Source organism: Ammospiza nelsoni, chromosome 1 (genome assembly GCF_027579445.1).
Source record: "Ammospiza nelsoni isolate bAmmNel1 chromosome 1, bAmmNel1.pri, whole genome shotgun sequence".
Taxonomy (NCBI): domain Eukaryota; kingdom Metazoa; phylum Chordata; class Aves; order Passeriformes; family Passerellidae; genus Ammospiza; species Ammospiza nelsoni.
Genome location: NC_080633.1, coordinates 44,605,099 through 44,631,525, shown reverse-complemented (window position 1 = coordinate 44,631,525; position 26,427 = coordinate 44,605,099). Strand labels below are relative to the sequence as shown.

The window sequence follows — 26,427 nt, the reverse complement described above, 5'->3', positions numbered from 1 at the left end:
TAGCCTTGCAGCAACCTATTTTTAATCTATCATTTAAGCTATGTTCACCCTTCCTATTCCCCTAACACTGTTAGAGTCTGCAATCTAGCACTTAACAGGGTAGGAAAGAATTGCCATTTTGCTCCAAAATGCTGTGTTTTCCTTCCTAAGGGGGAAAAGAAAGTCTCAGAGAGGAGAAGAGGGTATGAGGAAACTTGATTCAGTGGCACCAGCAGTCTAAACACACAAGATAAATAAAACAGTGGGGAAATGGAAATGTGGTCAAAGTCACAGCATTCAGTTGGTGGTAGTCCCTTGTCACCAGATTGCAAGATTTTTGATAAATTGAAAGGAATTTTCTGTTCCTCTGAATGCAGCACTCTACACAACTTCTTTTGAGGCTGTTTGATCTTCAGGAAATAATTCTAGTTTTATTGGGCTGAAGTGTAGCAGCTGTAAGTCCAATGTATAGTGTGGTTAAAACACTTATGCAGGAAAAAAGAGCCATTCTTGTCCTTGCTCATATAAAAGAGTTTTGGAGCTCAGACTGGAAGTGGGACAGCAAAGGGCTCACCCCAGCTGGTGCTCAGGCAGTACTGGAGTCACAGAAAGGATACAGTCCACTTGACAGATGTTTTGCTTAGAAATACCTTTATTTTATAAAGCCACAGTTTGTTCTGTAAAGTTTTACCACACTTATAAAAAAGGGGCTGACAATTCTGAGGGACAAAAGAAAAGCTGAAAACATTTCTTGTAGTTCATGGTTACACAAAGGTTATATTTATAATATATATATTTATTTATAATTTGGAGACGGTAGAGATGAAACTGCAGGCTGGGGGCAGCTGTGGGGTCATATTTCAGAGACTTGCTCGTGTCCCACGAAGAGCGTTTCCTGGCAGAAGGGGTTCACCAGGACCATCCCGCTGTCCCGGTAGTCGCCATTGGCCGGGGAGCGCGGCTCCGACAGGTGGTCCTGGGGAAAAACAAAGAGGCAGAATGAGCACTTCATGCCCTTCAGCCTCCACGGGCACTCAGGGCATTCCTCCCAGTCCCCCAAAGGTGCCTGAATGGTGTGGGCTGTGACTCTGCAGAGCCGGGTTTGGTGAGCTGGGTTTTCCCTTTGTCAGGCAGGAGGAGCTGTGAGTGAAAGGTTCAGAGTCTGCTGATTCTTTCTCAGCCTGGGGACCCAGAGGTCAGCTGCACCAAACTTCCAATCCTTTTGGAACTTTCACATTTCTTTAATTTCTTTTTTTTTTTTTTTTTTCACTTTATTGACTCATTGCAAGTGTTTCCTGTCTCTCAGCTGGGCTTGACTCCTCAAAGATGCATTTTCAACTTCTTTTTAAGGTTAGAAAGCCACACATAGGGGTCCAAGCCACTCAATCATTCCCCAGTTCAGTCATATTCTGATCAGGTTTAAATGACTCAGCTTTTGAAGACCACCCTGTATGTGAACAGGCCTGACATTGGATTCTGGGCAAGCCAGACCAGGTCCTGCCTTAGCTTGAGCAACATGATTGCCAGCAAGGTGAGGTTAATGAAGTGACTGTGACTGTCTAATCACATCTCAGAGGCTCCTTTCTAATTTTTTTTTTTTAATTTAGTCACATGAGTTAGTCAGCTAGCTGATCTGAAAATCATTTTAGCATAAACTCAGACTCTCCACTGTTTCTAGCTTTTAATTATCTTTGAAATGAACTGAATTATTCTCTGTCTCTGAGGCCAGGGAATAGATTTCTGTCAGTAGGATCACCTGCTCATGCATGAATAAGCCCACCAAACCAGTCAGACCCCTTAAGTAAAGGCTGATGAGTGCACACCACACCACCACACTCCCCCACATGCTGATGTTCTGATTACTTTTGTAGTGGGAACACTCATTCCCTGGACTGGTATTTGAGAAGTTGCAGTGAGCTCCTGAGACATAAATGTAAAAAATTTCTTTGTTTTACTAACTCCCACCAGCCTCCTTTTTTTTTAATGCTGTGACTGACTGTCAGTAATGGGGCAGCCCAAAGGGCTCTCCTTAAGCCACCATGGCCTGGCTTGACATTGGCTGTAGGCTCACAAGGAAGAAAAACTCAGGAACAAATTCACCAAGAGGTGGTTAATGCCCATCATCAGACAGCAATTTGGAACACATCTGCAGTGGCTTGGAAGAGGATGGCAATCCAGTTTTGCTGAGATGTTTATCCCATCATAATACATGTGTAGGAGGGAGTCCTTCCCTAATAGCTGCTCCCCTGAACATGTGTAGGGATTTCAAGGTTTATTCATATGACTTCCTCTCCCCTCCTCCCAGCATGGCTTCAGTTCCAGTTTTCAGACACCAGCTCAGCAAGTGAGGTACCTCTGAAGTCTCCAGTGACTGGATCTCTCTTGGTAACTCTACAGCATGCCTGTTGAAGTAGTCCATGGTAATAGCATTATTCCAATAGCTCAGGTTGTTCTCTGGGTTAGATGTCTTCTTCTTCCTTCTCATGCAGCAGACTGTCAGCAGAACTGCTGTTAATAGAAACATGCCAAAAATCTGGTTATTTCCTTGCAATAAGGACTCATCAGTACCATGGATTTGTACTTTATGTTACCTAAGGAGAGGGCTGGTGACCTGCATTCATATGCTTCAGTCTCAGCCAGCCCCAGCTCTCTGCTAGCAAACCCTACACAATTATGTCAGAATCTGGGCCAAGCAAATGAGGCTTTGGGCTTGGCAGAATATGAAATTTTTGCTTTCTTATTGATGTGAGTGTATAATCACCAAGATGTGGCTGCCTGATTAATGAAAGCTTTGTTGTTGTAACTGATGGCAATTCAATACCCAAGAAGGGATTTATAGACCCTGTAGGAGAGAGGGAACTCCTCAGGGGCTAAGATGCTTCTGTGGGGATCTTTTCTGCATCTGGTGTGTTCAGGGGCTGCAGAGATGAGCACATTAGCAAGTGGGCAGTGAGAGATACCTGTCCTATTTCAAACAGCAAATTCATAAATGCCACAGCTGTGTGGCTTCAACACCAAAAGCCTCTGTCCTGAAGTGCCACTGATCCCTGCCTCTGTTGCCTGCCATTTGTAACTTGGATTTTGGTTTGTGACCATGTTCGAACACATCAGCAACCAGCCAGAGGAACAGATGGGCTCCTGAGTAGGATGAGAGAGGGGTAAGGGTGTGGAGATCCCTGTGGCACCAGTCTCACATACCTTACCCTTCCAGGATAGTGCTAATGCCAGAGCTGGGGTTTTCCTGCCTGTCTCCATCAGCTGTGGGATGTGGAATCTACTGATAAGGGTAACCTGTTCCCCCATGTTTGCCTGGGCTGTGGAATCTACTGATAAGGGTAACCTGTTCCCCCATGTTTGCCTGGGCTGTGGAATCTACTGGTAAGGGTAACCTGTTCCCCTACACTTGCCTGGGCATTGGGTGATGTCTGAGAGTGTTATTCTTTCCTCGCCTTCAGACCTCACTTAAGCTTTTACAATCTGAAATATCCAAACTTAAAGTAGGGCAGCTAGGCAAGACAAAGTGACCAGCAAGTGAAACTCCTCATGTTCAGGAGTCTGTCTGGTCCCAGGGCCACAGGATCCCCAGGCTCCAGAAATGGCCAGGTAATTCTCTCCCAGCAGGGAGCTGAACACAAAGCTGGCTGAGTGTTATTTTCTGGAATTGCTTTCAGTTTATTAATCTCTGTTTCCATTCAGATGGGTAATCTTGGCTACTTCAGAGAGACAGGCAAACCCAGAGCAGGAGACTTACTGCTCCCACTGGCCCTGGCTCAGGCAGGAGCTGCAGTGTGTGCAAGGGTTTGCTCAGAGCTGTGATGTGTGAGCTCTGTCTGCTCCCCTTACACCTGTGGAATTCATGTACATGTACATGTACTTGCTTTGGTTTGTACCTGTGAAATAGGAAATGCCCTGCTGTCAATTCCCTCTATCATTTCTAAATCCCTCATGGTAAAGGAGAAGAGAGAAAATATTATTGAAGCAGAAAAATATATTATTTTCTCAGCTACAGGTATAATTATGTATTAGAATGATAACTCAGAGGAAAGAAAAGACTGCAGAGAGATCATTGCTGCTATGTATGTTTTGCAGCTACCCATGTGCCATGGATCTCATTCTTTATCCCATCTACCACAGAAAAATGGCAACACAAAAGTGCAAGGCTAGAGCTCTATTAAAAAAAAAAAAAAGAGAATAAACTACTAAGAATAATAATTAAAAAAATTTTAAAAATCAATGTCTTTCTGTTCAGGCAGTTCTGTCACTAACAACTTCATTTGCTGACAACCCAATAGTCTGAATCCTGCCGCTGCACCTCATGGTGGCGGTGCAGAACCCCCTCAGAACTGCTCTCCCTGCCTGGGGAAATGCCTGTCCTCCTGAAGGGCTGCACCTTTTATCCCTACTTTGGCTGCTGCCCTCTCCATGTCCCAGCCCAGCCTGCAGGCTTGGGCAGATTAGAAAGTGATGCAGGACTTGCATTTAGCCCTCACCACTGCTGGTGAGAGCAAACAGTCCTTGGAGCTTTTCAGTATCCAGCAACAAGAGATCCATCCCTAAGGCATGGAAAGAGCATTTCTGAAGGTGCCTGAGGATGTGGGAGCTCCAGTAAAGTCAACTCTGTGCAAATATTTTTTTGAAAGCCTGAGGTTTTAAAGCTTATAAAATACTGTGGTTGCTGACAGAGAAGTATCAGATTTGGGGTTTAGGGGCTGGAAAGCCAGTGACACTGAGTTGAGAGAGATCCCAGCTTCTTCCAGCAGGAAATGGCCTTGCCATGTGTAGATACATACAGCAATAATTCTCCCTCTCTAAATTACACTCTTGGCCTCCAGCTGTGGTGGACACACAAGAAAATGGATGGAAGAGCATGGAAAATGGGTTCCTGAGCTTCCACAAATATGTATTTCAGCAGAAGGATGTCTACCTAAGCTGCCCCAATTCAAAGGTGAGGAGATCTCATTTAAGAGTGTTCAAGTCGACAGTGAGTGCCATGAGGAGATGTGAGTGTTGTCCCTGTGTCAGCCTGAAGTCCCTTGTACAGAGACTGTGACAATGTTAGGAAAAATCAGGGGTCTCTGGAGGTTCAGAGATTCTGGAAGCATTTCTAACCCATGTCTTTTCACATGTTAAGGGGCTGAGCTGCTGAGGAGTTCCAGCTCTGACATTGGACATTCTTTGGCATAGGGCAAGTTACATCTGCATTATCTGTCCCCCCACCTATGACATAAAACATCCCACAAATGGGAGAAACAAGATTCTCACAGATTTACAAGTTTCTAGGCTGGTGGGAAGATGTCCATCACCTACTGTCACCCATATAGCACCTGCACACCAGGAGACTTTCACCTGTTACCTTTAATATAATCTGTATTTAAGACATAGCACATCTCATAGGAAAATACTCAGCTTTATTTAAGGATACAGAGTGACCAGATGAGCATCCCATTCCCACAAATTTTGTTTCAATGTTTAATTTCCATTGTGGGGACATGCTTACACTACTCTTGTATAAGTACTTTCACCTTCAACCATCACTTCCTCCATGTTCTTTTGCCTTTTTTATTGAAAACTTCCTCTATGCTGTCAGAAATCTCTCCTATATATGTAAGATTCAGCCTCTTTTAGTGCTACATCATGGCACAAGTGGAACTTGTTGCATTTCTCCACTCCTGAGTAATTCCATGTCTCTTTTCTAATCTCTAGTGTTTTTTTTTCAAATATAACCCAATATGATTATATACTACATCCAATCCAGCTTCATTAATGCAGTGCAATGAGATCATACCAATTCCCTACAGTTTTCTGACAGTCTTTCCCTTCAACTCACTAAAATATTGGACCAATCTTACGCAGCTGCATGCTCCCTTCCTCCACTTTCCAGCCCCCACACAAAACACAGTGTTAACAGACCTGAAATAGTAAGCACTTAAAAGTCATGTAATATTCAGGGTGAAGGATCTTCATTTACTTCTTCCTATGCCTGCAGATCACAACATAAACTGAGTTTGCACTTCCCTCCATGACTAAAAATGCTTCTTCCTTATTTTTTTCTATTTCCCTGGTTTCCTATATGTAGCAGCACATACTTGGCTGTGATAAAGGTATCAGGATGGATTTGGTTATTGACTACATCCAGAGACAGGAGTCACTCCAGCTCAGCCTGAGTTCACACCTGGGGATCAGGCTCAGGGCTTGCGATCTCTGTTGCTTCAGAGTGGAAAGCAAGCATAGGTTTTGTGATGGAGAAGGTGAGTGAGGTAATTTTGGAAAGCATTCCAGTGCATGAAATGTGAGCTAAGTGAGGTTAGGCCCAAGGCAATTCTTCACATATTCTCTGAGTTCTGCTGATGCCTGTGGTGAGAGGCTCAGCCTTCCTCTCATGTTCTCCTGTGTCAGCAGAACTGACTGGATAAATTGACTCCTGTACATCTGATTTGCAAGTTCCTCTTCCACATTTTATTGTGTCACTCTGTAGTTCCAGTGACGCAAGAACCAGGAGCCCATGGACTGGAACAGTGAGTTTTAAAATGAGCTCATATTGTTCTTGTTCTGCATTACAGAGAGAGGCACCTACACATGTACAACAGAACGTGCACAAAAATGTTCAAGGCTGCCTGAAGGACACTGCAAACCCAGCTCAAACTGTGACATGAAGAAAATAATGACATCACTGTTGTATATGATTTTGCTTTTCTGGGAAAGGGAATGATACAGAATCCTTCATTTTTGCAGCCCTCCCATGGCATTAGCAACATTACTGTCATTATTTATACCATGAAACTGAGCTGCCAAAAGGTGAAATGATTTCCCTAAGTTCATGCAGCAGACATGGCTTGTGCATTCCTACTCAAAGCATCATTCTTCTAGCTAGCAGTTTAAGGGATTTCAGTGGGACTCAGAAATCTGTGTATCTGTAAAGAAGCATTAATTGTGAGGGTGGGAGGCTAAATCCCAGGTCTTTTTTAAGCAGGGGAGTTCTTGAGGCATAGATCTCTAGGCTTGTGTTCCAGCCCCTCAGCTGTGCCACCAGCACTGGCTGTAGGACCTGCCAGTCCCCAGTGGGGCTCAGATGTCAGGGCACAGTGCTGCTGAACAAACATTCTGCTGCTTCCTGCCCTTTGGTGCAAATCCCCACAGCGGGGATGGGCCAGCAAGGAAACCCCAGCAGAGTCTGTCCTCTGTGCGGAGACGTGCTGCACCCCAAGCACTTCCTCCAGTGAGGATGAGGAGCCAAAGGCTCCTGTGGTTGCTCTCTAGCAAGTCACTTCCCCTGCTACAGAAGCTCAAATGCCCAGAGGTTTTCATGCAACAGGTGCCTGTCACTAGAAGTGTGACAGCAAGCAGCGTGTAGGGATCAGAGAGGGACAGAGACATCTTTGCAGTATTGCGATATGTTTTCCCTTCCAAGGACTTTTGGGTAGCACAAGCTGTGCCCAGAAGCCCTCCAAAGAAAGCTTTTCCAGCCTCTTTGTAACTCCTCACACAGAGGAGAGATTATATGGAAAGACACAAGGGCTCCTGGCAGAGGAGAGATGCTCTGGTCACTGCACATCTCTTCAAAGGCTCTGGGGAAACAGGAGGTCAGTGAGCTGGCTCGGCTCCGGGCACCCCTCATTAGCAGGACAAGGGAGCTGAGTTAATTGGATTCCTGCAGCTCTGCAGCCTCATGCACAGGCTCTGGGTTGCCTCTCCTCACCTCTTTCCCTGTTTTTCCAGGGTGTGTGGCTAACTACCCTGCCTTGAGGCTGTCTCTCTGCATGGTGCTGAAGGTGCCAGCCTGAGCGCAGAGCCACCAGCCCACAGCTGTAAGGGGTCCTCAGTGACTTCCCCTGTGGTTTGATCCCTCCTAAGGCAGCTCAGCTATTTCACAGCACAGGATTGTGCCTCTATAGCCTTTCAGCATCCCAAGGCAGGAGCACGACAATAGTTTTTTCTCAACCCGTGCCTACAACAACCGAGAGAGACTCTCTTGCAAAACTTCTTCGCTGTTTGAAGATGAAATGAACCCCTAATATCCGTTCTTCATGCTTCTCCCGGCGTCAGCCCGCTGTATGCCAGAGGAGAGGAGCGTGTGCCAGCGCGGGCCGGCTGTCCCCGCCTGTGCCCGGGAGGTGGCGACAGTCCCCTTCGCACCGCGCACACAGCACAGCGCCCCTCCGCTGTGCGGCGCGCTTTAGACAGCCAAACATCGGGATGGAATCGATTTCCTTGATCTAAAGCCAGATCACCCCCAAAAATACCATTTAAATGCCTGTCTGCCGTTCGTTTCAGGTCTGAAATAGATCCGAGGATTCCCGGATTTTTAAAGGGGAGTCCCAATGAAAGCCATCCTCAGGAATCTGGTCTTGAGAGCAGGACTTAAATACCTGAATTATTTAAACACTCAGTTGTATTAGTGCTGATACAGATAACTTTCAAAACAGCATTTAACTTCTTTTTTTTTAAATGTAGCTTATGAATACAAGAACCAGAATAGGCAGTCGCATGAACACATGGCACAAATGAAAAGAAGAAAAGTGCTGACACCTCTGTTTAATGAACAGTGGGTTAGCACTCCTGCTATCAGACTTCTCATTATTACTATTGTTACTGTTACTGTTATTATTATTCACCTGTTATTATTATTATTATGGCACTCTGCATGCACAGACCAGTTTACCCACTGGCTATACTTCCCATGCTTGTGTTGTATGGTTTTACACTTCTTATTTTGTATTTAGATGCCTTCTATCCAGCTCAGCTTTCTTTCTGGATATTGGCTCAAAATGTAATTCTTGGAAATTTTTATTTGATCCTTTAATTATTAGTTATTTAGTTTAGTTCCTTTATTTGATCCTTGATGGACAGACAAGGCATAGTTCACCAAATCATCAAATACTGCTGCTTCCAACTACATGATTGCTAAGTGCCAGTTTCTCCTCCCCATCTTGCCCAGAAATACACGTGCAAATTCTGCTTTGGTTTCTCTTTGATTGCCCATCTTTTAGCCTTTAAGCTTTGTTCTCACTTGTGGTTTTAACCACATTGGCAATAGCAGAATTGATGGTCCCAGAGGTGTGACTCTAACAAATATGCTGACCCAATCCAATAATTTGCAGCTGCTGAAAGGATTAGTATGGTCCCCTCTCCAGGTCTGCACTCCTGCAGACTCATCCTTTCTGGGTCTCATGCCCATCTAACTCTGTGGGGAGCTGATTCAGCTCACTGGGTGAACAGAAAGTACCAATGAGCAAAGTGAATATTTTTTTGCCACTTTAACAATCTGAAAGTGTCTTGGGGAGGTGAAAAGTCAGGCCCAGGCAGAAGAAGAGGGGCAGGATCAGGTGCCTGCACATCAGAAAGAGCAGGAGAGAGCAGCACTGTCCTGTTTGGCTGGAGTAAGCTGTGTGTGAGACTGGCTCAGGCAGCTCATCTAGCCTTGTCCTCAGTGCAGCTCATAGCTGTAAATTACAGCATTAATACTCAGTGTTGTTGGCTACTACCCCTTTATGTTGCCTCAGGCAGCAAAGGCTGAGAAAAGTTTGGTTTTGTTTCACTCCAGACAGCTCAGAATAATCACACCCCATGACAGTGAGACTACAGAGAATATGCTGTCCCACCAAGCTGATACAACCCAGCTAGGCACAGGACATCCTGGCAAGCACTCACAAGCTTGATCATAATTTCCCATGTGTTTTTTGTAATTGAATCAAACAACAGGACCCTGAGCCAGGTCTGGAAACCCAACCTGCCCTGGTCCTGCAGGTGGCTGACTCCAGGTGTCTGAAGGCCAAGGTTTCTTTCTCTTCCCTTGGCAACTGTAAATTGGAATTAAAATTGAGGAAACTGGCACTTTGGTTATCAGATTTTAAAATCTGATAATTCATGCACTACCTGCAATGAAATATTTTATTGCACTGGAAAACGGGTGTTTCCTGAATTATTAGTCATTACAGATGTTATTAATCCTTTAGCAGTGGGCTTTCTAGCTCCAATTTCAGGGCAGCAAGTACTAGTTCCTATATAAAAGCATTGCTTTCTAAAAGAATCACTGTCTTTGATCAAGTTTTTGGTCACTGTCCTAAACACTTTGGAGTAAAGCTGCCTTATATTCCAGAGTTGTTCAGGCTAGGGTTACACCCTCAAGTGGAGAGTTACCCCATAAGATTTTTAATAGCAATAGAGTGAGGATGCTTTGACTGTAACTTTTGAGTCCTGCATTTTGAAGTTGAACACTTTGGTCAGTGAATGTGATGCCTGTACATCTCATCCACTCCAAGCTGACCTGCCTCTGTTAGGTCAGCTAGTCCTTGAATCATGGGCCAAAATCTGAATATTAAGGAAAGAGAAAGCGAAATAAAGTGGCAATTAACTTACAACATGAGGATATAGGGACGCTGATAGCCAGAATGATCCAGGCAATGTCCATCTTGCTGAGACAGATGGTTGCTCTGTGCTGGGGTTTGTCCCCCTCGGTGACATGGGAGATGTTTCCTTGCACACCTGGTTTCCAGGTCCCGGCAGGAACCAGTCTGTTCAGGAAGTTCCCGGTGGCGGTGGAGCCAGCTGTGGAGGTGGCGCTGGACAACCTGGTGGCAGGCACTGAGGAGAGAGCACTGCCTGGTGACGTGGCATTGGTCACCGCGCCGTGCTGCGTCGGAGTCAGTCCCTCGGCGTCTCCCGCTGCCGAGGACGAGATGCTGACGTCAAAACTGGTCTGAACTGAGTGACCAGCTGCTGCTGTAGCAGATCCAGAGCCAGCAAACACAGGGACATTTGTACTGAGATTCAAGGTTACCCAAGAGTTGTTTTTGCTCAGCATATCCCACATGCCATAGTGGGTGGGTTTAAAAGGCACCGACACTGCTTCAGGATCAGTTGATGGTCCAGCAGTTGTGGTGGCAAAATCTGCCTCCTGCACTGCTACCTCGGTCCCATCCCCTCGCTCTGCTTCCCTAAGGCTTCCCGAGGAGTTGCGGTGGGGAGAAGGGTCTGAGTGTGTAGTTCTTGCCAGCCCCATTCCATTTGGATCGCTGGATGCTGTGGTCTGGGACTGAAACGGGTGATCTGTGAAAGGGCTCCTCAGGGTAGGGAAGGGAGAGTGCAGGGTTGTCTTTAGGTAAGGCTCTGTCGACTCTGAGAAGTTGCCTTTGAAAACCTGGAATATTTTCCCCTTGGGGCGAGACTGTCCTGAGTACAAAGCACTCTGGTTGTACAAATGGTAAGTTTCCTTCTCACCGATGCGAGGGCCACTCTCTCGCTCCTGCCCGGTGGAAGGGCCTTTCTCCACCAGGCTGATGGGGTGGGACATGGCTTCAGCAGACATGGGAAGGGGCTCTGCCGTGGGGTGGTCTTTGTGGTGAGGTGTTGTTCCCATGGCTGTGACAGTTGTAGTGTTCATCGGGAAGCCCTGAGAGGAGGAGACAGCGGGAGACAGTACCTGAACAGAAAACACCAGCTCTTCTGTCAGTGCCAAGATCAGTAGAACACCTGAGGAAAAAACACAAAAAGAAGGTGAGATACTGGGGAGGAAGGGATTGATGGGGACAGCATGGCTTGTGTGTCTGGCAGGAAGGAATACCTTCCATGTTCTGCAGAAGGACAGAAGAGTTAACATCCAACTTTGTCTGCTTCTCTGTGAAAGTAGGAAGAGAAAGAAATCTGCAGGAGCTGTGGTAAGCCCATGGTCATAAGAGCGATGAGCAAGATTACAGGGAATTTCTGTTGCAAGAAAAGAGAGGACCTTGCAATATTGACTCATGTGAATCTTTAAAATGCCATAGGCAGATGACTTCCCTGGAGAAGCTAAAAAGCATCCTACATTTCAGGGGCAGAAAGAACAGACGTCCTCATTTTCATTGCGGCCAGGAGGTGTCCAGATGAATGTCCATATCATTATGGGAAACCTTAGTCTGCTCACTCCTTTGGCCACAAAATCCTAAATTTGGCTGCCTCCAGTCTTGGCTGCCATTAAGCAATCTGTTTTTTGAAAGAGCAGATGCTTAGGCCTTGCTGAAAATTAGGTCAAGAAGGGATATCTGATGAGAGGGCTACGTGGGTTATACATGCTGTGCTTTACTTAGCGACTTTGGAAAATCTAGTCACTCCAAATGTCAAAAATTAACAAGAAAACACAGCTATCCCAGCCATTTCAAAAAACATTGTGATTATTGTGATCTAACACAACTGCCCTTCACATCCATAACCACAGTTTGGTTGCAACGTGTTCTGTGCTCACACGTGGTGTGGGGTTGAATTGTGTGAATTTTGCCTCCCACCTCCCTCAGTGTTGCATATAATTTCACGAGGTGCCAGATCCACACTGCTGGGAACATCAATTCTTTCATCTGTTCCTAGTTCAGATAATGGAGGTGGGCAGCTGCAGTAGCATAAGCCTCCCCGGGATGCAGGGCTAATACGCCCTGAGTGAGCGTGACCTGCAGGGACCACATCAATCACATGTCACCATTTCCATATGTTGAAGCTGTCGAGTGTAATGTGGATCTCTGCCTACCAGGAAGCACATGGAATAAATCCATTTTGAACAGTCCACTGAGCATCATCAGATGGCACCATTAGCACTGTGCTAGGGTGGATTTCAACCAGCAGTGTCGACGTGAAAAATGTTGTCATGGTCTTAACAAATCAGGGAGATGAGTTCGGAGTTCGTCAAAACTGCAGGACTCCAAACTGGGTGATGATCAACTTCCAGCCAGGACTGTGGAATGCCTTCCTGCCCCCTGCTCTACCCTTCCTAGTTGGCCAGCTTTCTCCATGAGCCTTGTTATGCCATTGAGTTCTACAGTCTTTGGGAGTGTCTGTTATGGGCCAAAGGAAGACAGGGACTTGGGAAAATGAAAGAAGATCTCTGATTAGGTGTCTGCTGGCCTTGGTTCTGTTTCATGTTGAGCAAATGCAAATGTGATGAAATGAGTTTATTCTGAATCCTAAATATCATTCACACCCATGCATGATCATTGCAACACATGCAGCAAAAACTCACCAAAGGTGCAGTATCTGTTCCTCTTACCCAGCTAAATGTTCTACTGTGATCACTACCCATCATTTCTGAACCAGAGAAGCACAGAGCTCTGCAATAAAAAAAAATCAGCTCATCTTGCCCCCAGCAGACTCCTGCTACTTGGAAGAGTATCCAGAAGATGAAAACACTGACTAAATAACATGGAGAGAGCCAATTACAAGTAGTACACTTTCCACTGCCTGATGCTAAAATTAGCTTTCTTTCTTTTTTAATTTCTGGAATAAATATCTCTGCCAAATAAACCATCATCTGGGATACTGCTTCCCAGTTCCTAGCCAGCCACAGACAATATGTTCTTAGCAGAGCACCTATTCAAATTAAAACCCATGAATTCTCTACACTGAGATGCAACCAGGAGGGCAGATCGGGCTGTACCCATGGAGCATCACTCTTGGAAATAAAAGGCAGGAGTTATCTTCACATATTTGGCAGTGCTTATTCTGAGGTCAAGGTCAAAGCAGATATTCTAGTGTCCATATGCCTAATATTTCATGCCAAGACAATTTGCTGCCACAGAACAAATTCAAAGAGGAAAGGATGACGGTTTATTTTGGATTTGGTGTGTGGAGATAATGGTGCAGGAAACTTTGAGCCTGCTGTTCTGAGCACACAAGATAAAGTACGTTGGCAGATATTATGAGATACTAGATTATAATGATTTTAATGACTATTAAAATTTTTGGATGTTCTTTGTGTGTTCTTTCTTCTCTCACACCTCACACACACAAAAACCCCATCACCATTGGATCAATGTTTATGTCCAGGATATTCCTGAAAGAATAAAGAACTTGTCAGCTCTTCTACATATCATGCCCTGGGGTTAGAAACCCTGATCTTTTGCTGCAAACCCACCTAACACCCATCTCCACATCTTGAAATACTGATAAATCTGAGGCTTGCCCCTATAAACATTTATAGTCTCTCTGGGGCAGTCTGTTGTGGTAGCAGGTCACCACACATCAGCAAGGGAAACCAGATGCATTTAGCTCGTACCTTTAGGTGGCTTGTAAAGTATGAATAAATATTTATAGGAAATACTACATCAGTAATTTATCTGACAATAAATAATAAACAATAACTCCCATGACATTTGGCCATCCCAGGTTGTGGCAGTCAGGTTTTACTCATCTGCCACTCTTGCTTTAAAAGCCTCTGCAGAGCCACTGTGGCCCTATAAGCTATAACTTTTTAGGACATTTTTGCTGTTGGTTGGATGGCCCATAGTAATTCCTTCAGCAACCACCAGAGCTAATCTGTGCCCCTAACTACTGGAAAAATATTCAGCTTAGCAGATAATTGTAAAAATAGCCAGTGCTGTATATTTAGAGAGGAACAGCTGATGATAAGGACTTCACAGTGGGTTTTGTTGGCCCTGCTAAGTAGAATTAATTTGCTGGAAAGCAAAAGTAAAGCTGGAAATGGTATTTTTAGATGCTCTGCATGATCACCCAAGCATGCTCTGTCTGGATTTGCAGTGACTTGATTGCCTAGAGCTCCCACTTACTTTTCTATCATTAAGGACAGGCAAAGTCTTACAAAGTGGGGTTCTTACTGAATTCCCTGATACTGGACAGCCCTTATTGGCAACTTTGGCTTAAGCCTGAGAAAATGATATTCTAAATTTCTGTACTCAGGCACAGGAGGCATTTGTCCCAGAAATGGACTTTTCCAGCACCTGTGACATTCTTTCCTTTTCGTCCCTCTGTCTGTGCTTCACAAATGCACCCGTACTAAGTGAAGCACAATGGTGGGTACAATGCCAGCTGTCCCCTGGTTCCTCAGCTTACCTTCAATTCTACTACCAGTGAAAGGAAGCCTTCTGGCTGCTATCAAGTTCTCCTTGCCAAACTTTGATATTCCAGGTGAGATAGCAAATGTTCAAAGTGCAGTTCTTCAGTCTTTGCCTTCATTTTGGCTGCCTAAAGCTCTTGGAGCTGATTTTACTTAGAGCATGAGCCCTTTGGAGTAAGGACTGTAAGTCCTTATGATCTGCTGGCACAACAATAATACAGACTGATGCAAGCACATTATAGCAAATAATAATATTTTCAAAGGTCAGCTCACCCCATTAACTTTTTTCATAAGGGGCTGTTTCTAAGGTACAGGAGCACAGGGTCAGAACAGACCAAACTGGTTTGTGTTTTAAATGCTATGTGTCAAATTCATGCTTTTGGAACCTTATTTTATGGCTACATTAAATCCATTCAACCCTAATAAGAAGGCTGATTGACCTGACATCTCTGTGGTGTGAACTGTGGTCTTGCCTCGTGCACAGTGCACCAGGAAGGGCATATTAGGTACAAAATGAATTAACTCAAGGATGAAACGCAGCAGAGTGACAGCAGAAGGTACAAGAGGGTGTGGATGTGCATTTAGCCATAAAAACTTCCTGACAACACGGTGCAATGGTTCAAATCTCAACAGGATCTCCCTGCAGTGCTTCTCCTCACTGTACACTCACATAAGAAGCCTGGAAATGGCGTGTATAGTTGTGTACGTGAAGGAAATGAAGGAATTCCTTTACAGTAATGTTTCAAAAGATTATGGTTTACATCTTCAATGAGTCTCAGAAAAGTCTGGGGTTAGGAGTACTTCACTTCCTAGACTATGAAATCCTCAGGGTTCTACCACTTGGAAACTTCCTTGTGACCCTTTTATTTGCACACAAGCAACAGAACTGTGACCCTCCTTAACAGAAAAAATAAGCAATTCAGGCCTCAGCAGCTTATGTTCTTTGTTTTATCTCTGGGCTTTGGGAGGCTCCACGAGGAGCCAGTGTCCTGGCCCAGGACAGCATTGGAAGGTTATTTCACTCAGGAGTTAACACTGCCTGGTGCTGCATGGGACCCTTCATGGGCCCTTTGAGAACAGCCTTTCTGCATGACATGGCAGAGCAGGCATGTGGCTGTCGAGTCAGCTCATGCGTTCAGCCTCCCTGGGGCACCCCCTTTAAACAGCACAAACTTATGTAACTCCTCTTCTAAAGCCTGTGGAAAGGCTCCCAATGACTTTAGCGAGCTTTGGATCGAGTCCTAATTGCCAGAGATACAGTGGAAACTTTTGAGCTGCACATTTACATTTTCTACAGCAAATGAAAATGCGCAACGAGTTCAGTCTGGTGTTTGACCCCTTCTGGCCTCTGCTGCTACCTCGGACCTTGCAGCAAGACAAACAGAGCCAGCCTGAGCAGTACTTGGCAAACATTTTTGCTCCAGGAAGTCAGGAAGAGCTTTTTGTGCAGAGACCTACTGCTGGACTCATTATTTCAGACTGCCGTGGGCAAGGAAAGCAACGGGAGCTGTCCTACAAAGGAGCCATTATCTACAGGCCCAGGGCTTGGGTGCACATGGCCACAGGGAGGGAGGCTGAAGCTTCTCTGTGCTCCTGTCCTGACTTAGTAACAGCGAGAGAAGATTGTGCAAACCTTCTTCAAACAACAACAACAAAAGCTTTTCTGCAACAAAAGCTTTCTTCTCGACATTAATAACTTCTCATGTGTGCCTCAACAAGCCTAAAATGTTACAGGGAGCAAAATGAATCTTTAATAGGTGGAAACTGTGTACAAAGTGTGTATTATTACTTCTGTTATGGTCATTTCTTTGTGGTCTGTCTAAGCAATACGATTTGCACTCACAATAAAGCAGGCTTTGTACAAACAAAGAGTTAAGCAAATTTAATCTCTGTGATTGGTTGCAGAACTGAGGGAAAAAAAGTAGGTTACTCTGCATAGAAAATTTCTCTTCTCTGAAAGTCTATCTGTCATGCCAGAAATCCCAGATATTAACTTACAAGTTATTATCTGTTTTCCCTGGTATTAGATGAGTGATCAACCTGAAATTCAGCACACAAGCATTTGGTAAAACGCAGGGAATGAGACACACAGAGTAACAGCTCTATTTACAGTAACATTAAACAGCATCAGCAGAAGCTCTGGAAATCACATGTACAAACACAAATTAAGCAGCTTTTGCTGACACTCCCTGTGCAACAACAGTAACAGCAGTTATGGTTTTCATGTGGCAAGAAGTCACGGTCCTTTAAAGATACAAAAACATTGCAGACCACTATTACTGCTTTAAAATGCACTTACACCACAGACTCTGAGAGAGTGAGCCTGCGAATCAAAATTAATTTCTGGCCCTCCAGAGAGTTAAACAATAGCTGCTACAAAAAGAACAGTGTCGTGTAGTCACAGAGCAAGCAGTTCCCAATTCATTCTAACACTGCACTAGAGACTCACAGAGACTACAGGGATAGGTGCTTTAGAAATTATTTAGATCCCCTACTCAGCTAAATACATACAGATATTGGAGCTGTTCAAGCTTGTGAAAAGGCTTACTGACAATCAGGGCAACAGTAATTACTGAGAGGGTGGAAATAAAAAGAAAGAGCCTGACTCTAGCTGCTCGTTCAAGGTAAGCACTTACCTGAAAATATCATTTGGACTTGTCAGCAGACATCCTCACCTGCTCACATCACAAGGATTTGGAAGCTTCATCTCTCAGTGGAAAAAGGAAAAATACATCTCTCTAATGAGGCAGCTGCACGCAGGAGTTGATGTTATTGTTGGAAGTGGTTTGAAGGAACGAGGACAGGGACAGCCCAGGCAGGCGTGTCTTGCAGGCTGTGCAGCGAGAGGGCTCACTCCTTTATGGAGCACCTCTGCAACTGCAAGGCAAGATCACTCACTGAGCCAGTCCCCCTCTCTGCCAGCACATCCAAGGGCTGCTTGGTATTCCAGCTTGGTTTCCCATCAACTCCAGATACAGTTTGTCTGACACGAGCCTATTCAGATGCCAGAGGATTGCTGGCAGTTCTTGTTTTCTGGGAACAAAACAGCAACAAGCAGCCCAGCTGCATGCCCTTGTGAGGCTGTTCAGTCCCTATTCCAAGGCAGAGTGCCCTCCCTCCAGAGCAGTGCTTAGCTTTTTGTGTGTGGATAGATTGTACAGATCTGCCTCCTGCTTCTGCACCTCCACCAGACTTTCCACTTATTCAATTATCTCTAATGATATTAATATTCCTGTCAGAGGAAAATACAGGGAATGAAATAGTGATCACTCTCTCTCCTTCTCCTTCCCTGGCATCAAAATGCTCTCTCTGTATTTTATTTCTTCACTCCTCAGTGGTGAATGGGCAATTCTTATAACCATAAAGAATTTCACAGATCCTGTGACTACTGAAGTCATAATCCTGCCTCCCTTCTTTCATTTTTTCTATTTTATTTTTTTTTTTTTAGTCTCTCTCTGTCTCTTTGGCACAGCTGGCTGTCTGGAAAAACACACTGCCTGGAGAGCACAAAAAGTGTCCTGGGCAGCAAAATTCCAATCCCTCAAAAGGCACAGGAAAATATTAAGAGAGCAACAAGTTGGGGGCTTCTTGAGGGCTTTTGACTCAGAGTTCCTGTTGCACCCAAGGGTGCTGCAATAGCCCAAGCAGTTTGTTACATGGGCTCCTCACAAAACAAATCCCTAATACTTTTCTAAAGAGAAAAGCCAGTTCTTTCTTCTCTCTTACCATACCAGGTGAGAACATCCTAATTTTTTTCCAGGCCTTGGAAATAAGTATGTTGCCACCAGACTTCTTTCTTGATGCTGTGGCCAAATCTGTAAGAAGTGATGTTGTGACAGTAGATTTGAGATGTGGCAGCACTCGCAGCTAAGGAGACTCTTATGTGATGCCAGTGCTGATTTCTGGGGACAAAAGTCGCTATCAGGAGAGTAGGCAGGTGCCTATATGACAAGCATATTTCACCCACAGTTACACAAACTCTGTCTTCACAGGTCTGATAATTTCATGAATTATGTGGAAAAACAGAGTACAAATAATAATCTTAGGTTTTGCATTTCTGTGTTTTTTTTGCAGTTCACTTTTCACCCCTACTGTTTCCAGTCTGAAGGTTTTTCTAAATAAAGATATTTAGTGCATTATAAAAAAGAAAAGGTCCTTAAAAATATCAGCTTGTTTAGCAGTTTCTAGAACTCGTGGCTGATTAAGAGCTTGCTGCTGAAACAATGATTTAGCACAAAGCTGCAGCTGGCGTAACAAGAGAACCATGCCATGTATTTTAACCTTTACTGGGGGATTTGCCACATCTGTAAGTAGTAATTCACCACAGATTTCTTCCCTGACTGTTGTCATGGATGGAAACATACAGTCCAAAACGGCAAGGACTGTCGTTTGGAATTTCAGATGAAAACTCTTCATAAGGACAGAGGCTTGTGCATTCCCTTGTCCAAAAACACATGGAACAAACCAAAAATATTTTTAAAAGCACATGAGCATTCCTTGGTCTGACAGATCCCCCCTCACACAAAGCTTGTCCAGCCCCAGCTTTGCAAATGCACATCCCTTCCTCTCCAGCCTTGACTTGGCAGCAGTTTTTGTTGGCAGGATGCTGTTGCCAAGGGAGACAGAAAGGATGTGCAGCTGGCTTTTCTTTCACCTGCACTTAGTGCTGCTGATCCTATTTATGTTGCTGCAGAACCTTTGGCTTCTAAGAGACCTACCATCAATGTCACCGGACCTTTTGAAGAGTTTTGACAATGACACAAATAGCTGTGGCCTCTGATGAAAAGTTTAAAATAGGACCTTGCCAAAGAGAGGTAGCTGGTGTCACTGATGCTGACTCAAGCCAGGGTGTCTGTTTCCCAAGCACTGATAAGAAAGGGAATAGGAGGATTCAAAGCCATCCTAAAAAGATTTCTGAAAGCTCCCCAAACAGTGAATAACTTCACATATATAAAAGTTATGTGCTTGGTCGAAAGTGGCTCTGGCAGGCAATTCATCCAGAGGCTGGCTAGTACCTCAGAGAGGCACCTCTCCTGCATTAGCAAAAAAGGTCACATTGAGGATGATGAGTTTTAACTTGATGTCCATCCTTCAGATGATGAAAACTAGGTGAGAGGAATCCCACCTCATATCCTTCTGCCTATTTAGACTGCATCATCGTAAAGCAAACCATAAAGGGATAAATAGAAGTGATGTTTGAAAAGGTGAAATGAAGCCCCTGTAGATACTTTCCAGGAGATAAAATCCCACTGCTTTGGACATTCAGAACCAGCTTTTACAGAACACCAAGTGAACAACAAGCTCTAGAGAGCAACACAACACTGGCATAAAGAGTGGTCTAGAACAGGGCCTGACAGCTTTTCCATGGTGATGCATTAGGAAGCATTTTTCTTTCACATATTAGAGGGTAAGTGGGCAAACACTAATTCAGCTGAAACTGGAGCTGCTGCCTCTCAAAGAAACAGCTCACTACAGATTGGCTGCTCCTGGCCCCTGCAAGGCAAGATATCTGGTGCCTACTAAACTGGAAAGTGGTGGGTAGCATGAGGAAGTAGGAGCCACTTCTTCATGCATAAACCTTTTTCCAAAATCACACAGCTCTTGTGTCTGCTGCACTCCTTTCAAAATACTTCCACTTGCTGTTGGAGGCAACCAAGTCCAAGGCATTTGATTCCAGCACCAGATGATATATCTTTTCCAAACCTAATTTCTTCAGGACTAAACCTCCAGCTCGAAGTAATTTACACTGACTTATCTATCAATCAAGGATGTTTTTTCTGGACTCAAGTTACTCTTTCATTACAGCACAGTCATTTCAACTTGTCTTTTCTAAGGAAACATTTAAAGGAACAGACCCTGTCTATCTATCTTCTATCCACCCTATGTTTATCTTTCCTACTCACTCCTGATTTCAAATATTGTAACACACTGTATTACAACTGGTGAGGCAGAGCAGAGCACCCCACTTGTGGATACTCTGCTTTGACAGTGCAGACCTTCTTCTCCTCTGCCTGCAAAAGCTGTGCTTAAATTCTCCAGGTGTAGGTACAGAAAGCCTGATATTGCAGCCAGGAGGAAGGCTGTAGTAATGCACAGGCTGACTACCTCCTAAAACCCTGAAGGTATTTCTGTCATTTCATCTGCTCACTGAAAGTAATTTGGATGATTTATTACTTATGCCCCCCTTCAAACACATTATTACTTCCAAGTGCCTGGTTATCCTTGTGCTTGATCTCCAATGAGAGCTGGTAATGAGGAGCTTGCACTGATTTGTTATACGAGCAGGTAAGACACAATTAGAAAGTAATTACTATATTTACCTGCAGGAAAGCTTTATTCTGATTTTTTGACCATTTTCAGTTGAAGGAAAAGGGACACTGCCTCAGAGTGAGTAAATGGGCAGGGGACAGGGGAGGATTGGGCAAATTATTTATAGTCCCAGGTTATTGTCTGGGCAAGTGAAAAGCAAACCAGGTCAGGATCAAGGGAGTCAGCATTTCTGGTATGGGGGACTGGGGACTGGTTTGGGGATACAAAAGGTCAGATGTAAATGGAAATTACTCCCAAGATGGACTTGGGATATAATAGGGAGTGAACGTTTCCATGTCCAGATTTTCTCCTGTGAGAACAGCACAAGGATGTAAGGTTGCACATAAATCAGCCAGAAGGGCTGTAATGTGCTGTTTTTATTATCTGATTTTATTATCTGCTGGATTATGCAGGCTAGCAAGGCCTCTGGAGTGGATGTAAGGTTGCTAGGGAAAGAAGTGAGCTCTGACTTTTCATTTCTACATGTCCTTCCTACAAACTAGAGACAGTTTTCCTTTGGCTTCTGGGACAACAATTTGTATTACCTCTTTGCAGTCTTGAATTGAACCTGGCTTGAGCTACAGCTGATTTCAGAATAGTCTGGGTGTTCATCATGGTCCATCCACACTGATGGACCATGTGCTCTGTGAGCCACTCTCCAAGGAGCTCTGCTTGTGGCTGGAGGGGTCAGCAAAGCCCCTGCACAGCAAAACACCAGAGGTGCATGCCTGGAACTCCAGAATGTCAGAGGTGCATGTTGCATTAGGACATACAAAGATAAAAGGGGAAGATCAAATTCCCTTCTTGAGAACATCAGCTGCTGGCTGCAGAGATGAAGAATGGGGTTTTTGCTCCATTAGGTGAACTGCCAGATTGTACAGGTATTGAGATATGGATTTTTTTGCCATGCTTTGGAGCTGGGTATTGGTCTGGAAGGAATGATGGTTCAAGCTGGTGTAGTAAATCATTTGTAGTTATAAGTAAGGTCACAGCATGAGCTGGATATAATTTCTGCTAACGAGAGCAGGACTCTGCTTGTATTTCACTCAGTGTTATTGCTTCTGAATGATTCAAGAGGTGGAGATACTCAATATCATACACAAGGAACAGAAGGGTGAGATGACACAATGACACAAAGTATTTGATTAGTCAGGGGATGAGTAATGTAAACGGAAATACATGTGAAGTTAGGAAGCAGATCTCACTTTATAAAAATCTGCTCTATCAACTCTGCAGTTCATTCACTTTGCAATTTGTATTTGCAATTCAGCATGAATGCAGTTACACAACAAAGTAAAATGTTTCACTTCTCTGTGTGGATGGCCTCTTTTTACATCCCCATTTGCATTAAAAAGAAATAGAAGATCCACTACCAACTACATGTGTGCTGCTTTGGAATGCAATTTTGAACATGTGTTGGTCTTGTCCTTCCACAGGAATATATTGCATATCTGAAGCATCATTTACCTTCAATGATTTAAGTGTTCATAGTGGATTAAGTCACCCTGCCTTACACATGATGGGCTGGCACCTGACACCATCAACACAGAAAAACTGTTTGGAATTACAGCAATAATAATGTGCAGGCCCCCTACTACAGCCTTATTCACACAGTACTTTACAGGTAAGATATTTTATTTGTCTCTCCTTTCTGGTTAAACCTGCCTCTATTTATATTCAGGAAAGGATTTACTTTACCCATTTCTGATATGTCATCACCTCCACACTTAATTTTATTTTGGAAGGAAATTGGACTGACAACCCTAACAACTTCTGATTATTCACAGAGCAGCCCTTGTGAAGAGATTAAGTGTACCAGCTTTTCCATGTTGCCCCGTCAGCACACAGCCCTTCAGGGATCTTCTCGTGATGTGAAAGTTAGCTCAGCCCCAATGCTCATTCATCCTTGACTTCTGTTTAGCTAATACCAGTTATGCTGTTGGTGATATGATGTGGACATCTTATCTCTCTCCTTCCCCCTCCAGAAACTTCCCTAGGAGCCTAACTTCATTTCAGTCAGGCTATAGCATAGCTCCTAAGCACAGTGCTTATTTTTCAGCTACTGCTGATGCGAGCTGGCATCAGAAGGCAAAATAGAGGGCGGCTGTTTTCCTATGTCCCCTGCCCCACCTGCCCTCCAAGAGCAGGGTGGCTGCGCAGGGCTGTGCCCAACCTTGGCTGGTACCGAGAGCACCAAGTGCTCAGACACCTCTGCCTTTGCAGTACATGGGTGCCCCGCACTGGGATAGCACTGCAGGAGCCAAGTGCTGAGGTGCTTGTCCCAGTGCTTTGCAGGGAGATGTGCCTCTGCCCCGTGACCCAGCTCTCTGCTCTTGAAGGCTATTGATTTATTCTTCTGGTGGGAATGCAAAAATGCCAGCCAAGGAACAGGGACATTCGATTTCTGGTAGTGTCAGTGCCTACCCCAGTGTTAGCACCTGCCTTCACTGCACTGCCCTTAATATGTGTGACTGCTTGGGCCTCAGAGAGGGCTTGAGATTTGCTGGTGCATTGGCAACAAACTTCCAACACAGCTGTGACTTGTTTCCTTAGAAACAGTGCAAGTGCAAACATACCCAGAGGTGTGTTTGGAAAGACAAATTCATCTCTGTAATAGATAATAACATGTTTTTACTGCCTACACTGCTCTTTTCCAGGCTTTCCTTGGTCTGGACTTAATTTATTAATATGCAAAACATAATCTTGAAACTAGGGCGCAGTGGAGCTGTTGACAAACAAAGAACTTTCTGTTCAAGCACTTTGAATGAACTACAATTAAACATCACTCTGAGTCCTCACCAGACAGATGCTGGAAGAGCGGTGTGGCAGTCAGATGTTACATTCCCATAAAATGCAATGATAATACTGACAAAAGTGTCTTGTCACAATTTTGCCTTATTACATTTTCCCCCTCTCTCTCTTTTGAAGCATTCTCAGCTGTCATTGTCTCAACAGCAAAATCACTCCCACAGTAAAGTGCAGTATCAGGATGCAATTCTGTTTGGAGACAGAGCACTAAGTGTGGCACATCAGCTTCAATGCTGCAGGGGAGCATTAGTCCTTGCATTAGCATTAACTACTGTGGCTAAGAGAATGCACTGGCAATAGCCTTAGCCAAGGTCAGGGCACCAAGAGGAAGGAATATCAAGAAACATTATGCAAAGGACATAATTTTAAGTGCAGAGTTTCAGTCCTGTGCAGTATGGGTTCAAAGGACTGGATGGAAATATAAATAACAGAAGGTTTGCTTGAGGTACCAATTCCAGGACCATAGAGAGCAGCGTCAGGAAAAGTCCCCTGGGAATGATGATGACTTCTGCTGCAGCAGTGTAAATCCAGGACAGCTCCTGTGCAATTAGGAAGATTATTCAACATACAAATGACTCTCAGAGGAGAACAGAGGAAACAGTAAATGGACCTGAAGAAGTAAAATACAGCTGGGAGTTGAAGACCAGTGACGAAATTAGGAGTAAGAAATAATATGAAGATTAAGGGCAATTAAGAATTGCAAGATGTAGTCAAAGGAGTGGAAAGGCTCATCTTTTGTTCTCTTCAAAACTGGGTGCTGGGTGGACCATCTGAAGCCATCGTGATAGCTTAGCACAACCTTGGTTGGGTGCTTGGGTGCCTAATTTCCCCTTTTATCTTGTTTGCTGGAAATCAACGCTTCAGTCAAATGAGAGATTTTAATAAGACATATAACACAGCTGCTCAGCCCAAGGTTACTCACAAACCGTAACTTGTATATAGTGGCTGAAAACAAGTGAACTGGCATGAGCCAGGGTCAGTGGCTGAAATCCCTAAGATAATCAGAAACCTGCCTAAGGTTTTATCTTCATGCAATCAGAATCTGACTTCTTGTGAAAGGCACTGGAGCGAGAGCTGCTTCCGTCTCATGTTGGTGGCATCAGCCACGTGGCATAAGTGTCACACATGGTCACACTTTACTGAATTTGGACTGGGGTGGGAGCCTGCAGATAAAGCAGGGGGAGCAGCAAAATTGACATGTACCTCTGTACATTTTCCCCAAAGCCTAAAGAAGAGGCTTTGGGGGAAATGTACAGAGCACAGCTCCTTATTACTCTCCCATTCCTCTGTGCTTCTTTATTGTATATTTATTCGAAAGTGTCCCTGCTGGGAGCTGCTCCTGCATGCTCACTCACTGTCAATTGCATTGCCAGAAACACAGCAGCGCCTACAGCAACGTTTCTACTGCATTACAACTATTTCCTGAAGATGACCTTGGGTCCAAGATATTTAACAGACGTGTAATAAAACAGAAAAAGGAAAAAATGACACAGCAACAGTTTGCAATGATTTGTTTGTGAAGGCGGTGTGATTTGAACTTGCAAATTACAGGCAACTTTGTACTTGCTATGGTAATAGAAAGCATCTCTTACTCAGAGCTCCATGTCAACTCCTGCCTCTGCCTAAATTAATGCTTCCAATTAGTCCTGTTTTATTGTGCATCCATCACAGAACATTCACTGTTTGGGCTTTGAACAGTACAAATCCATATACTGGTAATTATGAAAAAATACATTTTGTAAGACACAAATGTTCCATATTTATCAGCAGCGCCTTGGGTGCTTTACAGGCTTTTTTTCTGACATATTTTTAATTTCCACACTCAGATTCATCTTTGGGTTTAGTTACTAATTGAAGCTCAAAGGCTGTGTAACTCTTTGCACTGGATTCAGGCTCGGCTAACTCCATTTTTTCAGCATGTCCCTTGAAAAATCATCAAGCTGCCATGCACGTGTCCAAGGCACTAACTGATCTTCCAAGCTACGTGGCACATACCATGCGGGAGGAAAAAAATATCCAGACTTATTCCCTGAAATTACATCATATTACCTAACTTATCCAGTGCTGTTTCCAAACTTTCCCTCTTTTCCTATGTGAAATCTTTGGCACATGTTAAAAATGTATGTGGAATAGTTTAGAAAGGACTGAAAGGAGGGAAAAGGAAGAATGTACCTAAGGCACCGACCAAAATTATGATTCCCTAATAAGCCTGTGGTTTCAAGAGACATATAACTGTCACAATAATTATTTAACAGGGCTAAAACACTTCAGGTTTGGAGTCAGTCCAGAGGTGATATTTCCAGAAGAGAGGAGCAGAGGGAGCCATGCAAGGCCCAACCCTGAACTGAAACAGAGGCAGTGCTGTCTCTGCTCACTCACTGGGGTCTTGGGAGCAGCTGGACACAAACACCCTTTCACCTCAGGTGCAGCTGCTCTTGGCAGAGCATGATTAAAAGGGGAACATGACAACAATTCTTACAAGCTAGTTTAAAAATTATTCCTGAAAACAAAATAGAGAT

General features: G+C 44.3%; 1 protein-coding gene across 4 annotated transcripts in view; it reads right to left on the bottom strand.

Moving 5' to 3' along the window:
• Nucleotides 1-620: 620 nt before the first annotated feature.
• Nucleotides 621-26,427, bottom strand: part of TMEM108 (transmembrane protein 108) — a 172,942-nt gene continuing 147,135 nt past the window's right edge. For all 4 annotated transcript variants that reach the window (XM_059482713.1, XM_059482705.1, XM_059482722.1 and 1 more), the window contains 3 exons: nt 10,336-11,448; nt 2,333-2,487; nt 621-955 (listed from right to left, as the gene is read on the bottom strand). In XM_059482713.1, the coding sequence (XP_059338696.1) occupies nt 833-955; nt 2,333-2,487; nt 10,336-11,448 (1,391 nt within the window). In that variant the 3' untranslated portion in view covers nt 621-832. The remainder of the gene's footprint in view (nt 956-2,332; nt 2,488-10,335; nt 11,449-26,427) is intronic.